At 41.9% G+C, this 18,229-nt stretch overlaps 2 protein-coding genes across 7 annotated transcripts in view; one reads left to right on the forward strand and one right to left on the reverse strand.

Annotated features, from left to right (window-relative positions):
* homer2 (homer scaffold protein 2) overlaps positions 1-15,016 on the reverse strand; it is a 30,092-nt gene extending 15,076 nt beyond the window's left edge. For 2 of the 5 annotated variants that reach the window (XM_061752301.1, XM_061752272.1), the window contains exons 1-2: positions 6,660-6,736; positions 2,537-2,693 (exon numbers count right to left, since the gene is read on the reverse strand). In XM_061752301.1, the coding sequence (XP_061608285.1) occupies positions 2,537-2,693; positions 6,660-6,721 (219 nt within the window). In that variant the 5' untranslated portion in view covers positions 6,722-6,736. Of the gene's footprint in view, positions 1-2,536; positions 2,694-6,659; positions 6,737-12,101; positions 12,533-14,877 lie in introns of those variants that run through there. The other 3 variants (XM_061752285.1, XM_061752295.1, XM_061752276.1) reach the window with 3 other exon arrangements.
* Positions 9,686-17,929, forward strand: LOC133467444 (RNA guanine-N7 methyltransferase activating subunit-like). 2 transcript variants are annotated; one of them, XM_061752333.1, is made up of 3 exons: positions 9,686-10,411; positions 16,311-16,481; positions 17,359-17,929. In XM_061752333.1, exons 1-3 carry the CDS (start codon positions 10,317-10,319, stop codon positions 17,549-17,551), a joined length of 459 nt encoding a protein of 152 aa, XP_061608317.1. In that variant the 5' UTR covers positions 9,686-10,316; the 3' UTR covers positions 17,552-17,929. The 2 variants fall into 2 exon arrangements, with proteins under 2 accessions (XP_061608317.1, XP_061608308.1); XM_061752324.1 differs by lacking the exon at positions 9,686-10,411 and adding an exon at positions 14,924-15,081.
* The last annotated feature ends 300 nt before the right edge of the window (positions 17,930-18,229 follow it).

Genomic DNA, 18,229 nt, shown 5'->3' on the forward strand with positions numbered 1-18,229 from the left:
TTCGCCTAACCCTTCATGTTTTCTTTAAAGAACTATACCCATCTTACAAATTTTGCCTGGTTAATCAAACATATGAGCACAACTGTGCGTTTTCTCATTTACTAAATAAAAGACTGTGAATTCCAAAAAAAGAGCAAGTAAATAAAAACAAGTCTGACATGTTCAAATAAAGTGCTTAACTTCAGAATAATTCTTTGAAAAAATACTTGCAAAATCATGCATTGTAAAAATGCATTATACATAGGTAGAAGGGTTTTACAGAATTTTGAGGTCAACTTTGGGGGTGCGCATTATACACGAGAAATGACGGTAACTCATGTAACATCTTTTCGACTGGCACTTCACACATTCAAACTATGGCAGTAGAGAAAAAGAAGCCTTCCCGGACCACCTTGCAAGAACAAAATGATTCACTGAAGCCATTTACACTGATTTTTCAGTGGCTCTGCATTGGTCAAATTACACAAAAAGGGTTTGTTCACTAGTGGTACCATACGAGAGCGCTTCGGCTTTTGCCACCCAAGCTCCATTACTCGACGTTAGGGACATGACAAAGAGGGACGCATGAGTGGGAGAGCCGAGAAAGAAGTTCTGACCTTGGGGAAGAACTGGAGAGAACATATTCAAATACTGTATAACTGAATGCAGTCAGAAATAAAAGTAGCTCTCCAATCTTTTTTTTTTTTTTTTTTTTTTTGGTATACGAATGAAGATCTTTTCTTTTAATAAAAGGGCCTGCAAGATAAAAATAAACCAATGTAGTCCAGGCGTCGCCAGTTTTCTGCTGTCAGTACTGCGTGATGACATAAGCTGATGAGTGTTGCCTCGCTGGCTTCACGCAGTGGGAGTCACTTGACTAAACAATGCTTTGCAAATATACACGAATAACTCGCATTTCATGTCTCTGAAAAGATTTCAACCTAAAAATTGCCGTGTAATCCTATCATCGATTTACACAGAAACCTTTGTGATAAAATCCTGGCTGTGCAAAAATTCGACCTATAACGATAAGGTTTCCTCCCAAACCTTCAGCTGTTGCGTTAGTTATTCCAACAGTGAGCCCTCCAGACTTTTTACCCAAACAGCGAAGCAAAAATCAACCGCCTGCTTACTGCGTCTCTCCAATCACTCACAAGCAATCAAAGGGCTAAATATGATCGCATGACATTGTCTGCGCCTTTTCACAAGCAGAGGAGGCTCTTATCGCCATGGAAACAATCTACACTTTTCACCAAGCTGAGGAACGGTGGTGTGAATATAAATATTTATACAGTTTAAATGCTGTCTATTATTACACATAATACCAATATTGACTGTCTGGCATCAATTACAGGAAAGCCTTTTTAAGTCAGACTCACCATGTAACGTTAATTGACCAGCTATTTAGTATGTTGTTTCAAATGAATGAAGTTGAGTTTGAACCTGTGTGACAGACAATTTCGACTGTTCCGTTCTGAAATCGCCAATTAGGGCACATTTGTCAGCCAAACGTTAGTCTTTGTACATAGTCTAAAAGACTATTCTGTACATTTAGTAGTTTTTCTTTATTATTCATTCAAATGTGTCAGGCTTTAAAGACATTTCTTTTGAGTCTCTTTAGTGGCTGCGCCTAGAAATTCTGTCCATAAAAGTTCTGAACAGAATCAGTGACAAAGGGCAGCCTTGGCGGAGTCCAACTCTCACCGGGAACGAGTTCGACTTACTGCCGGCAATGCGGACCAAACTCTGACACATTTGTATTTGTGTCAGAGTTATTGGATTTGTTTTATCTTTGTACAATATGTGAAGATCTTTCACTACCCAAAGTCAAGTTTACGCCACAGCTCCCCTAAATTAACAGAAAGGCTAATTACTGAAATCGTATGTCTGTAATGGTTATGTATGCATGCGTACACTATAACTAAAATCCTCTAACTTTAAAATATAATTACATATAAAAAAGGTGAATAGTTTGAAATTCTTCATTCCTGTACAAAAATGGTACGATCAAGCCAAGAGCTCACAGAAAATGAAAGTCTGCATTAAAGCACTTCATTAGGCTGGATGCTCTCCTTGTTTTTGTCGTAAAATTAAGCACCACGTGTTTGCTTGTTACCAGCATAACTCAAACTGTTATTATTGCATTTGAATCAAATTCTGTATACAACTAAGGAGAAAAGAAAGAAGTGATTAACATTTCATTAAGACCGCAAACTGGATCCGGAAGCAAGGTGTGGATCATTTTTGTGACATGGAGTCAACTCAAAAAGCAACCAATTTGGATGAAATGTGGCGTGAAGCTGTTATGGGAAACATAGACAATTAATTTGCCCACCATCCAGATGCGTATGTCTGATGCTTGGACACCCATTTAGAATTGCTCAGCCTTGGCTGAAGGCTCATTCTAGGTATCCATATCTGGATAGCTATCAATATCAGGCGATAGATATCTGATTCATGAAAGTAGAAACATTATTTTCTCGCCTCTTCAGAACAGCAACGTTTCTCACCACATCCCACTAATATTGTCCGTCACGGGTACAGAGTACACTCATACCTTCGATCCATCCACGCTGATGATGCGGTAGCTGTTGCGTGTGCTGTCATAAAAATAGGAGACGGAGACAGCCTGCTTGCTGGCAGGGACCCAGTTCTTCTTGGTGGTTGGGTCAATTTGGAAGACATGAGCCCTGGTGGTGTAGATTGGCTGCTCCCTGGGGGGTTAGGACAGAGGAGCGGGACAATTGTAAGCGTTATGAGAGCAGTAATTACTAATGACAATGTACTTGGCGAGGAGCTACCCATTTTAAAAAAAAGAAAAAGAAAATTGTCAGACGCAGTTACACGGCAACATGATAAAAGGGGAGGTACAGTATCGGCATGATTCCAGCGATAATGTAACACTGACACACACAAAACATCCTCATGGCCACTCAAAGCTATTAGCACTTCAAGAAACATTCTCCTCTCCGAGGTAATAGCAACCTATATTACAGGTGTATCATCACATGTATTTCCTAAAGCAGGGGTGTCAAACCTGTTTTCAGAATTGACCACATCGTAATTAAGGTTGCCCTGGGGTGGGTGGGGGGAATTGTGTCACGGTTAAATACACATTCAGTTCAGAGAACACAATGCTAATAAAAAAAACATTAAAAAAATGCTTAGCTTGTGTAATCTAACAGATTTAATGGCATCAACATCTTAAAGCTTTTCATTTAAACAAAGTGCAACATTAATATTTTGTCTTCTTTTCAGCAAATGAACAGTGCAGACAAGTACAACAGTAAATTGTTGAGTACTTTTGAGTCTCAATTAATAATGAAATTTTGAGAGCCTGAGTGAGGCTGTTTAAACGGAAGTCACGTGGAAAAAAGAAATAAAAAAAAAAGGCTAGTCATTACATTTGCTCGCCACAAGTTCAGCAGCATTGTTCAACAGCGGACATAAAAGGATGGCGTGGGCCGGAGTTGGCTCGCGGGCCTCGAGTTTGACACCTGCAGTATACGGGAATTTCCCCCTTTGTTGTTGAAATAGCATAAGGCTATCATTTTAACCGGACTGACAGCAAGACGGCTAAATCTAAAAAAAAAAAAAGAACAATAAATAAAACCACTAAAGCGTCTCGTCGTCATGACATTCCAGACACTGAATCATCTCGCTCTCTAACCTGTACATGACTCACACGCTGGCTACTAGAGTGTCATTTTTTCCTTTCCCCCCCCCCACTTCATAGAGTGGCAAAAAAAAAAAAAAAAAAAAAAAAGTCACAGAAATGTACATATCCTTGCAAAGTAGTATAATATCATGTAAGGAGCTGCTGGACACATTAAGCAGTTTGAGACAAAAAAAAAAAAAATGAAATGGAAAGAAACTACATTAGCAAGAGAACCCCCGCAAAGCATTTAATCGTCAAGCGAATATGCAGAACGTGTAGTGTGTACCGTGGCAGGGTTATATAACACCTTAATTTCCTCAATTCCCACAAACTATCGATGCCAATCGTCAGCGCGTCAACGCCGTTTTCCAGTATATGTATATGACGGCAGTAAACTTAAACTGGGGGTGACGGTAAACAGCTGCCTTGAAGCCTATTTTGGAAGAATTGCGCACCATTTGCTAAACAGCTGCTTATTGTGGAGTTGAGTTCACTGCCACAAAACACGCTCGTGTCACAAGTTTGCGATCGCAAGGCAACACAAACATTTTTTTTTTTTTTTTTTTTTTTAAATCTGCCAAAAGACAGCTCGTATCTCGAAAACCTCTTAAGTCGGGTCACTCATATCTCAAGGTAGCACTCTAATGAGTCATCTCATTCACATTCGTAAATAATCAATGGGCTCAAGTCTCAAGCTGCACACTTTAGGTATGAGTGAGCATAAGGCTTATATATTTCCGACGTGATGAGAGGTTCTGCAAATGTTTGGCACGAGCATACCATCAAGAGGACATGCATTTGAGCATTTCTGCCAGTTCAGGAAATTCTGACAGATAGGGAGGGACAGAAATTCATGAGCTAATCAATCTTTGACTTCCACCGGGGATTACAGTTTTCACAGAAATCAAAGCCTAATAAATGCACAGTCCCCATTTAAGCCTAATCTCAACAAAACCTATTCTACAGATCAGTGCTGATGCTTTGCGTATAGACACGTACACACATACGCTGACCTTTGCGGCGGGCGATGTCAGGAGCCAGCTCACACTGGCAGGGAAGGAGGAGTAAAAGGTCAACGCTGAACACACGAGTGCACTCACACAACTGTTGGTTGACTCCAGTGCTCTGCTTTTCTGAGATATAAAGCATTAGATTGATTGATTTCACCGGATAAAAGGGGAGGTACAATATCGCTTTTAGAATTTTTGTATTATTAGCATTTTAGAAGTGAGGGAGACCGTAAATAACCATCCATCCATTATTTATGGTGCTTTTCCTCGTGGGTGAGCCGAAGGCTATTCCAGCTCGCTTTGGGCAAGAGGTGGGGAACACCTCGACTAGTTGCCAGTCATTTGCAAGGCACAATTAGACAAACAACCATTCAAGCTCACATACATACTGATTTTTTTTTACAAAATCACAGTACCAAGTAGAGGTTATCCAGACTAGTCGACTAGTCAACTTTTCTACTCCACAATCGCATTAACGCATGATGTCACATTTTGGCTTGAGGAGGCAGACCCGCTTGCAACAACAGTGGCATGCTTTTTTTGGTTGTTGTTGTTGAAGGCCTGATTTTAACAGCGACAGGACGCTTCCGCCGATGACGCCGGAGATTGTCGAGCAGACCGGGAGCCTCGTCGTTGCCTGCGGTTGTGAATAAAAGCTTGCATTTGTGGAATACACCATCCAAGTGGAAAGGAGAGCGGGGAATTAATCCACTGCATACGAAGATGTCCACGATTATTCGCAAACACTACAAATTCCCACCGGGCAGAATGTGCTGCTGTGGTGAGTCCATGAGGACTGGTTTCCATGTTGCGCAAATGATACCTGGCTGTCTGAGTGGCAAGCACACCGAGTGAGATTTTTTTTTTTTCCCCCCTCCTGCTGGAAATACCATCAGGCGAGCCATGAGAATGCGCTTGTGTTCTAACGAGCATGTTTGGCATAAATTCGCTGTATAAGCTGTCCGTTGTCAGTGAACATAGATTTCAAAGTGAGGAGGTGCACTGTGCAAGGCAGTCAGAAGTCTGGGGGGGATTTCCACCACCAGACTTTAATATATTTAACATCAAATTGTATTACAGTGGTTCATATGAATCAAATAAATGTGGGATAAGATGCTGAAGATATCTTTACCTATCAATAGGTACAGACTAATGTCTGGAGCAGGGACACACCAGCCTCACACAGCATTTCTGCACAGACGCGTGAATCACCGCCAGAAAAATGACCGGAAATGTTTTGTCACTTTTGTCCAACTCAAATGACAGATGAGGAGAGGAGTCACTGAATAAATTACCTCCAGTATGTATCTACACCTAAGACTTCATTTGGGACTGAACGGCAGCAGTTCCTCATCCAGTTGACTGTCACCTGCGCTCCCTCTCCATCTGATGCTTTAAATAATTCACAGGCGGGTGTGAGTTCTCAAGGGAACATATTTACGTTAGCACATACTGTACTTTTTTCCAGCTCACGACACTTCGGTGATGGACGAAAGCAAACCACATGCGGTGCATTCAAGCCTGCAAGATGTTTCCTGACTTACGCTCAACAATTACAACTATAATTCAATCAAAAGTACTTAGCAGTGTTTTGTTCAAATTTTGTTTTCAAGAAATGTATACCAAGGTGGAATATGGGCTGTATTGTGAGTGACGACCAACCAGGTTTTCTTGGTCTTTGGTCTTTAAGACTGAAGGTACTGCTTGTAGTCAACCTTAATGCACTATTTTGTGAACTGATAGGACGTGTGAAAACGTTAGACTTTTAGTTGTTCTTTTGAGTGTCTACAAGGTAGATTGGGATTTGCGTGCGGCTTCTTATACGAGTAACGCAACAATCATTTTCCAGATGATGGCAGGACATGGTGTATAAAACCAAGGACACTGTTATCGTATCATAGTGAAGGTTCCAACAACCATAAGAACCAAACTCTTTTTGCAACATCAAAGTTTTGTGTAACTCTGACTAACAACAGTTTCCTCTCATAAATCCAGGAGGTTTATCAACTCACCCACAAGGCGAGACAGCTTGATTGTAACCATCAAGCACAGTGGTCCTACACCACACCGACATCACCAGAGCCTAACTGATTCTGTAAGGCAGAGAGGACATGAGAAGTCTCCACCGAGGCACAGCACGGCAGCAGATGGCCTCCCGGGCCATAACCATCTGGCAAAGAGACTTCCAATCCGCAGTCAGCCTGTCTTCTTTCATTTACTCGTGTTTCTTTAACACCAAGTGGTGCATCCACTTTCCTTCTACACCTTCTCAGGCTTCCTCTCGAGCAGACGGAGAAGGGGACACACAGATTAGGTTTATAGTCTGCTCTCCCGGCGGGGCGGCGAGAGACCCATGGCCACGTCACATGTGAGCCTAATCAATGAGTGTTAAGCCTTTCGATGTCCGTCTCTGGCCAGCCGGAAGATTATCATCTATCCCTGCGTTAGCGCTGCTCCCAGCAGGACTTACTTTAAATAGCAATACGCAGATTGCATTGCTGTCTCTGCGTAAGAAAGGTCCATCAAAGGTTCATTCAGGAATATTTCCACAAGCCAATAGAGGTGAGAGAGTGAAATTTACAAGTAAATTATAATCACTGTCTCATTAAAATGCACGACTCTTTCTCTACTACCTTTGTCTTAATTAACCCATTACATGGTTAAACATTTTCAATTTTACATTCAAGTGATCCAGAATTATAAATTACCCCAAGGAAACCAGATCAATACGAATGTGTCAAGGTCAGGAGAGCAGTGAAGGTTCACATGATGTATGCGATTTATAGTTCATCTATAACTACATTTAGTAATGAACGGACCAGGGCCAAAGTGGCAAAACCCAGACGCTCAACAAAAAGAAAAACTGACACACAGACATAGATTGCATGATTAAAAAGAATAACAGGTGTCACTCTGAATTTGTACTTATTCGTAGTATCCCAAACGTCACTATACACTTCCTTTTTTCTATTTCATTTCAGGTATCATTCAGACAGAGGTGAGGCTGGCAAGAAGTTTCTGGCGTCCCTGACTGCAGTTTTGCGGCAGTTTGAGAAGATTCAGGTTGTTGAGCATAATAATCTTCCGCTCAAAGCCTTTGAACATCCTGAAGTCGGTCCGGGTAAAGCTTGATCACTCTCGGAAGCATCCGCTAAATTGAGCCTTTGTTAATGCAGAGTTCCAGTGCAGCCGTCGGGATAGAATGATTAGTGGCTATGCCCCACAGGTGAAAGAAAAATTCTGGAAGGAGCTAGACAAAGTAGTTCTGAGCGTCCCGGACAGAGAGAGAGAGAGAGTCGTGATTGGTGCAGATTGTTATGGACATGTTGGTGAAGGAAATAGGGCTGATGAAGAAGTGATGGGTAAGTACGGCATCCAGGAAAGGAACTTGGAGGGACAGATGCTGGTAGACTTTGCAACAAGGATGCAAATGGCTGTAGTGAACACTTTTTTCCAGAAGAGGCAGGAACATAGGGTGACCTACAAGAGCGGCGGTAGAAGCACGCAGGTGGATTACATCTTTTGCAGACGATGTAACCTGAAGGAGGTTACAGACTGTAAGGTAGTGGTAGGGGAGAGTGTGGCTAGACAACATAGGATGGTGGTGTGTACTCACAGTACAGGAAATCATACAAGGAAAAAGGTTAGCTAAGAAGAAGTGGGACACTGAGAGGATCGAGGAGAGGCGAAAGGAATACATAGAGATGCGACACAGGGCAAAGGTAGAGGTGGCAAAGGCCAAACAAGAGGCATACGATGACATCTATGCCAGGTTGGACACTAAAGAAGGAGAAAAGGATCTATACAGGCTGGCCAGACAGAGGGATAGAGATGGGAAGGATGTGCAGCAGGTTAGCGTGATTAAGGATAGAGATGGAAATATGTTGACTGGTGCCAGCAGTGTGCTGGCTAGATGGAAAGAATACTTCGAGGAGTTGATGAATGAGGAAAATGAGAGAGAAGGGAGAGTAGAAGAGGCAAGTGTGGTGGACAAGGAAGTGGCAATGATTAGTAAGGGGGAAGCCAGAAAGGCATTAAAGAGGATGAAAAATGGAAAGGCAGTTGGTCCTGATGACATTCCTGTGGAGGTATGGAACCATCTAGGAGAGGTGGCTGTGGAGTTTTTCACCAGCTAGAATTCTAGCGGGCCAGAACATGCCTGAAGAATGGAGGAAAAGTGTGCTGGTGCCCATTTTTAAGAACAAAGGTGATGTGCAGAGCTGTGGCAACTATAGAGGAATAAAAGTTGATGAGCCACACAATGAAGTTATGGGAAAGAGTAGTGGAGGCTAGACTCAGGACAGAAGTGAGTAACAGTATGGTTTCATGCCAAGAAAGAGTACCACAGATGCATTATTTGCCTTGAGGATGTTGATGGAAAAGTACAGAGAAGGTAAGAAGGAGCTACGTTGTGTCTTTGTAGATCTCGAGAAAGCCTATGACAAAGTACCCAGAGAGGAACTGTGGTACTGCATGCGGAAGTCTGGAGTGGCAGAGAAGTATGTTAGAATAATACAGGACATGTACGAGGGCAGCAGAACAGCGGTGAGGTGTGCTGTCGGTGTGACAGAAGAATTTAAGGTGGACGTGGGACTGCATCAGGGATCAGCCCTGAGCCCCTTCCTGTTTGCAGTGGTGATGGATAGGCTGACAGATGAGGTTAGACTGGAATCCCCGTGGACCATGATGTTTGCAGATGACATTGTGATCTGCAGTGAATGCAGGGAGCAGGTGGAGGAACAGTTAGAAAGATGGTGGCATGCACTGGAAAGAAGAGGAATGAAGATTAGCCGAAGTAAAACAGAATATATGTGCATGAATGAGAGGGGTGGTGGAGAAGAGTGAGGCTACAGGGAGAAGAAATAGCAAGGGTGGAGGACTTGAAATACTTGGGGTCAACCGTCCAGAGCAATGGTGAGTGTGGTCAGGAAGTCAAGAAACGGGTCCAAGCAGGTTGCAACAGTTGGAGGAAGGTGTCAGGTGTCTTGTGTGACAGAAGAGTCTCTGCTAGGATGAAGGGCAAAGTTTATAAAACAGTGGTGAGGCCAGCCATGATGGACGGATTAGAAACAGTGGCACTGAAGAGACAACAGGAAGCAGAGCTGGAGGTGGCGGAAATGAAGATGTTGAGGTTCGTTCTCGGAGTGACCAGGTTGGATAAAATTAGAAAAGAGCTCATCAGAAGGACAGCCGAGGTTCGATGTTTTGGAGACCAAGTTAGAGAGAGCAGACTTGGATGGTTTGGACACGTCCAGAGGAGAGAGTGAGTGAGTGAGTATATTGGTAGAAGGATGATGAGGATGGAGCTGCCAGGCAAGAGAGCTAGAGGAAGACCAAAGAGAAGGTTGATGGATGTCGTGAGGGAAGACATGAGGGCAGTTGGTGTTCGAGGAGGATGATGCAGGAGATAGGCTTACATGGAAAAGGATGACGCGCTGTGTCGACCCCTAACGGGACAAGCCCAAAGAAAAAGAAGACAACTATTGTGTTGCACATTTAAAAACAGAACTACTGTAAATTGCTGCTCAAATGAAAACCTGATGCTTTCTATGACATCGGAGTGTCGTTGTGAAGCATGGCTAGATCGATTTGGCCTTGCCAGACATATTGAGGTGTCAAGTGTAACTACATGCTGGCAGTGAGTAAAAGCGGGCGAGCGCCACGTCACCATGTCGGCGACACGAGCTGAGAGCGGCTCTCGGCCGCAGGTCCGCTGGGGCGATTTTCACGGCAACACGATGGAGGACATTTCAGAGCATTTCGGGTGAGTACGCTGACCTCTTGAGAGGGAGTCAGGGCGCTTTTTGAAAACAAAACTGTGGTCTGGGAAAACGGGTAGTGCAGCATTCTCTTGTCATTACTGGAGCCAAACTAACCCATTTTACTGTACCTGGCCAACAAAAGTCCCGTAGGAGAATTTGACAGATACTCTACTATGTCTTCATTGTACCTTTGCAAATTTACACACATACACACAAGGAAAAACAGCTACGCATATGCCATAACCAAAACACTCACACAGAGAGTCAAAATGTTAAGAACACCTCTCAGCGTTCTAAAAAAAAAAAAAATAAATAAATAAAAAATAAATAAAAAAAATAAATAAAAAATCACACAAAAAAATGGAACAAAACTGTCAGGCATCATAAAACATTTAACTGTGCTTTACGTAAAACATTTGCTCGATCGCGACGCTCATAAGTTTGAAAGGAAAATATGGGTTTTTCAATTTACGGTATATGCCGAGGATTATACGGTTTGGCGTCAACGCTACTTTTCTGTAGTGGCCTCACCAAAACAAAACAAAAAAGCCAAAGAAAAAGCTGTTCAGTTTTACTTACGAATTGTATTTCATATAGCCACCGTAGGACAAATCAAAGTTCTAATTAAATATAAATAGGTAATAAATTTCTTCTAAATATCTGGAAATAAAATAATACTTGAATTTAAAAATATATATAGAAAAATGAATTCATAGGTGAAACAGATCCGTAGGGCAAGACATTTGAGCATTTAGTCTTGATATCCAGCTTAAGGTCCATGTACTAGTACGCTGTCCTCACTAGTAAGACAATTCAGCGCACTAGTCGAATGACCTGGGTGTACTAGTAGAACTGTGTCCTACTAGTAGCGTTCCCCCCCCCCCCCCGACTACTATATGACATTTCTGCACAGTAGTTGGACAACTTTGTCACAGTAGTTGGACAACTCGTAGAATCTTATGCCATTCGTAGTACTAGTAGCAGTTTCGAACCAGTGCACAGTTTTGCCCCACGAGTAACATGTAGTTGTACTACTAGTATACCAAAGTTGTCAAGGGCATCGAATAAATGGTTTGAACATTCATTCGATAACCTTGATGTCCATGTACTAGTAGGCTCTTTGCCCTCACTAGTAAGATAAGTGGAAAGTCTAGGGCACGCTCGTAGAACGAGTGTCTTCCAAGTTAAGGTTGTGGCATTTCTTCACACTAGTAGGATGATTTTGGCACACTAGTACGACTACGCTACAAGCGCAGCAACAGTAATTTACGCGTAAAGTTTCATTGCATGCGTTCCATATTTAAAATCGCATATATAATACTGTGGAGGGATAATCAGCTCCAGTGCACCGTGGGCGTCCGCGAACGACCTGCGCGCATATTTGCATTTGCGCCGGCGCTGAGTGACGCCGCCATATAGGATTATCCCAAAAAGCACATTTTCCAAGTACACCGCAGTCTATGGCAAGAATCATTCCGTTCAGACGGTTACATATATATTTGGAGATGACTGCACACTCGTTTGGAGTCCGAAAACCAAATGATCTGTCGCGCATATAGGCTTCGCGTGACGCGGAAAATTGGAAGTGAATGTATTTTTTGCAGGAATACAAAAAGAAAAGAAAAAAAAAAACAAAGAGAGAGAGAGCAGGTGTCGGTCACATGCAGTCAATGAGGACAGGAGCGTACTCACCCCATTTGGCACTCGGAGCTTTTTTTTGGGGGGGGGGGGGGGGGATCTGTGCGCTATAGCGTGACGCGAGGAGATCGGGATTCAAAGTCCGCGAGCTTGGAGAACTTCGATGTTATTTCTCCTCCCTTTTGTCGCTTCCGGAAGACAAAAAGAAAGAATTACAAATGTGAGCGCTTGTTTCTTTCGAGGGGTTGAAGGTTTCGCCGAGCTCTGCCTCCTCCCGATCCTGTCAACCAAGTTGTTGGTTTTTTTTAGTTGTTGGGTTTTTTTTTTTTTTTTGTCCGCTGTGTGCTCAACTCGTCACGCACACGCGGCGGCGGCGGCGTCCAAATGACAACAAGAACAATTCCAATGACAGCTTCCACCTCGCTGTCCTCGTCGACGTCGACCGCGGAATTAGTTTACCTGCCCGACTTTCTTTTTTTTTTTTTTTGTTCTGTTCCTCCTCCCCACCGAGTGAGTGGGATCGAGTTCCACGTCCGCGCGTGAGCAGCGACACGGAGCGGCATTATTCAAATCATTATTATTTATTTTCTTTCTCCCATTTTCAATTCCAAATAAACATGTGCGATACTCCTAACGTGATTCTTCCGATCCGCAATTAGCAATTCGGATGATCTGTGACGTCATATGAGAAATGCAATTGTCGTCCCTTTTTTCCATTCATGTGATTGAGGTTCATTACAGATTCAGTTGCGGATATCCGCTCGTGCATGACATACATCTACAATTAGATTGCGACTATCCAGAACTCCAGTTGGAGATATCTACCATTTTGATTTCGCCTAGTCGTAATTCCAGTTTGAGATAGCTACCATTTTGATTTCGCCTAGTCGTAATTCCAGTTACAGATATCTACCATTTTGATTTCGCCTAGTCGTAATTCCAGTTTGAGATAGCTACCATTTTGATTTCGCCTAGTCGTAATTCCAGTTACAGATATCTACCATTTTGATTTCGCCTAGTCGTAATTCCAGTTTGAGATATCTACCATTTTGATTTCGCCTAGTCGTAATTCCAGTTTGAGATAGCTACCATTTTGATTTCGCCTAGTCGTAATTCCAGTTTGAGATAGCTACCATTTTGATCTCGCCTAGTCGTAATTCCATTTACAGATAACTACCATTTTGATTTCGCCTAGTCGTAATTCCAGTTACAGATATCTACCATTTTGATTTCTACTAGTCGTAATTCCAGTTTGAGATAGCTACCATTTTGATCTCGCCTAGTCGGAATTCCAGTTTGAGATATCTACCATTTTGATTTCGCCTAGTCGTAATTCCAGTTACAGATATCTACCATTTTGATTTCGCCTAGTCGTAATTCCAGTTTGAGATAGCTACCATTTTGATCTCGCCTAGTCGTAATTCCATTTACAGATAGCTACCATTTTGATCTCGCCTAGTCGTAATTCCATTTACAGATAACTACCATTTTGATTTCGACTAGTCGTAATTCCAGTTACAGATATCTACATTTTGATTTCGCCTCGTCAAAACTTGAGTTTGGATATCCCAAAAGGTGACATGTAAATATCTTGAATTGAGCTGAAGTAGCAATATCTCGAACTGGAATGATGACTACAGTCAGATTCAAATTGTAGATATCGCAAACTGGAGTTCTGGATAGGTCGTGATCTAATTGTAGATATCTGTAATGCACGTAGCGGATATCCGGAATTGAATTGTAGAGATCTGTGACGAGGGAGCCCATACACAACGAATGGCAGAAGTGACGTCATTTGTCCGAGGCGAAATGACGTTGCAGAAACGCTCGTTGCGGATTGACGGAATCAAGTTCCGGATATTGCTTATGTTCTTTTCGAACAGGCGAAATTGAATTACATGCGTGGCCCTCTTAACCTTTAAAAACTAAGGTTGACTATCCGGAATTTCAAGTGTATGCCGTCCTGACTCGGCGAAGCTACATTTTGAATAGTTGGAATTTTGATTCAAGATCTGTAAAGTAATTGTGACTAGTCGAAACCCTCTGATTCAGTTTCGCCTAGTCAAAACAGAATTACCGATTATTATGATTTATGACGTCACGCTTGCCATTCATGTGTATGGGGTTCGTCATGATAGATGTCTACTATTACAGATATCGCCATAATTCCATTTGTATTTTGACTAGTCATAATTTCAGCTCAAGATCTATACATAACAATTTCACCTCGTCAAAACTTGATTTTAGCTGAAAAGGGACGTGTTGAAGTTATCAAATTAAATTTTACCTGTGACCCCCCCCCCCCCCCCTCCTTCATTTATGTGTTGGCGTATCGTTCGCTCGTAACTCAAATTTTGGCACGCAACACAAAATATTAATAATAATAGAAAGATTAGGATGGTTCATAACTCGAAAAACTCGGAAGTCGGTGCACTCAAGGGGTCAAGCACCACTTTTAAAATTATGATTAGCTAATCTATCATTTTAATTGTATTTATTTATTTACTGACGTAGTTGCTATGGCGTGTCCAGTGATTTTTTTTTCCCCCCCCATTTTATTTTCATATGCCATCTTACCAAAACAGCTATTGTATATAATTTACTGTGAACAATCACTTTTACATTTGGTCTCAAGTACATTTCAGTCCGAACAACTAACAATGAAATGAGTTGACAAATACTTTTGCAGCCGGCATTATTATTCCGATACGAGCGACATTTGTGTGTGGAAAAAACAACAACATAGACGTTGACCACCTTCCGGCTCGAGCAATGAAGAGACGACGCGACAGTTTTGCTTTTTTTTTTTTTTTTTTTCTCGAGCACTTACATGGCTTCCGACGAGTTCGTACGCCTCACTCTCCACGAATATAACGATGAATTATTTACATATAAATGTAGCTAGACTGAATGCGGCACACATGGGCGCGACTCACTCATGTTTCGATATATTTTGCTTTGGAAGTAACCAAATCGACTTTGACCTTTGTATGTTTTTATTTCCCAAGTGGCAGGTGATCGCCGTCAATCAAAGGCACGTGTGCGTGTTCCCGCGGAACCATTGTTGGCCGATTCGTTGTTTCCAGAGGGAATACTTTCAGCGTGGTACTGTATTATATTTTCTACGGTGAACTTTGCCCGTGGAAGTCCATCGTGTGTTTTCAAGTTGTACTCGGGTATGTTTTTAAAAAGTATAATGGTTACGTGGTTGTGAGTTACTGCTTTGTTGTTTACAGCTTTGGCCAATGCTAATTTGCATCTAGTCTCGTCTGATTATGCATGCGTGTTTTTTTTAGGCTTACTTCATTTTGCAAACACACATTATATATATAGACCAGTTGAGAATGCGTGTAAACAATCAGGGCCGGGATACGTAAGCGGTTTAGGCATTTATTCGATATCCAGCTTAAGGTCCTTCCATGCACTAGTACGCTCTTTGTCCTCATTAGTAAGACAATTCAGCACACAAGTAGAACGACTTTGTCTTTCTCAATAACGTTTTTCCACAACGAGTACCACTTGGCTTAGTAGTACGCCATTAAAAATTACTAGTAAACTACTGAGCTGCACTACTAACACAGTCGTTCTTCTAGTTTCTCTTGCTAGTGAATAAATGTCCTTTTTTCCCCTCACTAGTGGGACAACCACGCGTTACTGCTCTAGTTGGCAACTGGGTGCTACTATTACTACTAGTCACGTTATAAAATTTTGCTAGTTAACCTCTAGCGCTTCAGTAGTAGTACTAGAAGTGTGGAGCTGTCAACTAATGCACAGTTTTGCTTCATTAAGAACATGTAGTTGTCCTACTAGTATGCAGTGCCGAAATGTCATACTGGGTTAAAGCATTTAATTCATTGCTATCTCCTGAATTTATTAGCTCGTCCCTCAATTATCATGTTAACTATGTCTGAATCTATTTTTGAGTCACCTTGCCAGTTGAAATGTAAATTAAGATCTCCCTACCCAGCAGTTTGTCTCGTGTAGCGTCTTCTTTTCGACTAACACTTCACACTTACAAAAGAACGCTAAAATCATCATTCAAGCCATTTAACCATTCCAACCCCCCTTGGTCACATGATGACATATGTATGGCACCACAAACAAAGCCTTCTATAGAGAGGTTTGTTTACTAGTGTTGTCAATGGGGGAGGCTTCAGCTTTTGCCACCCGCGTACGTGTGACGTCATTTGGAATTGCCGTATACATGCAGTACAACAGAATAAGCCGTTTGCCTCATGTTAACCGGAGTCTCATTCATTTCAGAATGAGCGAAACTATGGAAAAACAACAAAGTTACGAGGAGATGTTCGCGCACAGATACTCGTCAGAGGACCGAGAGTACCAGGAGTACGTGAACAGGCCGGCTGATCCTCCTCCAATCGTGGAGGACTGGAGAGGTCGTGGGGGCGGAAACCATCGAGGAAGAGACAGAAGGTCCAGTTCATCTTCGTCTTTTTTTACTTGGAAGTTGGCACACATGCAAACATCCACCCACACAATCGTAGACAACTTCAAAGTACAGCGGTGCAGTGCGAGCCAAATTTTGACCAAAGAAGTGATATCGGTAATATGTCATCAGTAGGGCTGTCCCTTGATTGACTTGATTTTGAGTATCTGCCGAATACCGAGTCGCGATCCGATACTTCAGCAATGCGTTAAGAAAAAAAGAGAGTAAATTGTCGCAATTGTCTTAATTTTTTTATCTGAATAAAACTAAGCCAATATGATTCCTTTTTATATGGTTAGAAGTCTCGTGCAACAATGATTCAAACAAAGTATCCAACCATTTTCTATAATTCTTGTCCTCATTCCAGCCAATCGCAGGGCACATATAGACAAATAAACATTCACATGCAAAGACAATTTAGTAAAGACATAAATTCTTTGCATAGATTATTAGTGGTGAAGCGCAAAATAACGATGCAAACAATTTACTTTTAAGAAACTATAATCTAAAAAAATCAAATATCAGAAATCCCACTTGGTGCAGTCACAAAATAAAGATCTGAAATAGTCAACGAATCAGTTTCGCACAGTGCAACATCGCAGATGTAAAACAAGGGGACTTAACTCCACTTCAAATAATAATAAAAAAAAAGGTTAAACACATTATTCTTTATTTATCAAGAAGTCAAATTGCAGTTATTGACTTGCATTCCTGAACAGGAAAAACAATTAGAATTTTATGCTTGATTAACAATGGGTCTGCAAATATTGTTTACAGTCTGTAAAGCATTGACAACACATACAGATGTATTGTTACAAAAATGAGTTGTTAAGATCATTTGTTAATTTCTTTGCCTCTCTGTAGGTACCAGGACCGTCAAGGGGGTCGCGGCTGCGGTGGAGGCCAAGAGTGGGGGGGGGGCCGCTCTGGAAGGGGAGAGCATCACAGGCAGCAGCAAGACAGAGACCGGTACGGGGGGCATGATCGTGGCTCTCAACCAAACTCCTATCAGGAAAACTCCTCGCACTATCATAGGCCTCGTTATGACAGGTACTGATCTCTGTTATTAGGATGAAATCATTTGTATGCGTGGCAATGTTGTAGCTGGCGGGTTTTTTTATTTGACGTTTGACCACAGTTTCATACTGTGTCAACAATGTTTGTATTCTCATCATTCGCCTTGGGTATACAGTACATGGAAATTTGGCTTTAAAAAAAAATAATAATAATCAATGCTTGCAGAAATACAGTGTTTGAAGATATTGTGGATATTGTCTGCTAGCTGTTAAATCCATGATGTAGTTCATGACACATTTTACTGACGATTGTATGTGAACTATTAACAATTAGCATGTAGCTTCATGTGTGCTGACTGTTTAAGGTTGTCAAAGTTGCTCACTATGAACCGTTATGAATAAAGTGCTACCTTGACTTACCTGTGCCCCAACCTTTTTTTCGAATTACGAGCCATAACTTTGTTGACCCCCCCCCCCCCCCGTCTTTTGAATCTTCTTACTAGTGACGACAAAGACCATACTAGTAAATGCACCTTAAGCCGGACATCAAGGATAACTCAATAAATGCTCAAACAGCTTTCCATAAAGCCATTTGAGCATTTATTTAATATCATTTGTCCTCACTAGTAGAATACTAGTAGGACAACTACTAATACTAATAAGGCAAAAGCGTGCACTAGTTGAGGTCTGCATGCTACTAGTAGTACTAATGACAGACG

Source organism: Phyllopteryx taeniolatus, chromosome 2 (assembly GCF_024500385.1).
Source record: "Phyllopteryx taeniolatus isolate TA_2022b chromosome 2, UOR_Ptae_1.2, whole genome shotgun sequence".
NCBI lineage: Eukaryota > Metazoa > Chordata > Actinopteri > Syngnathiformes > Syngnathidae > Phyllopteryx > Phyllopteryx taeniolatus.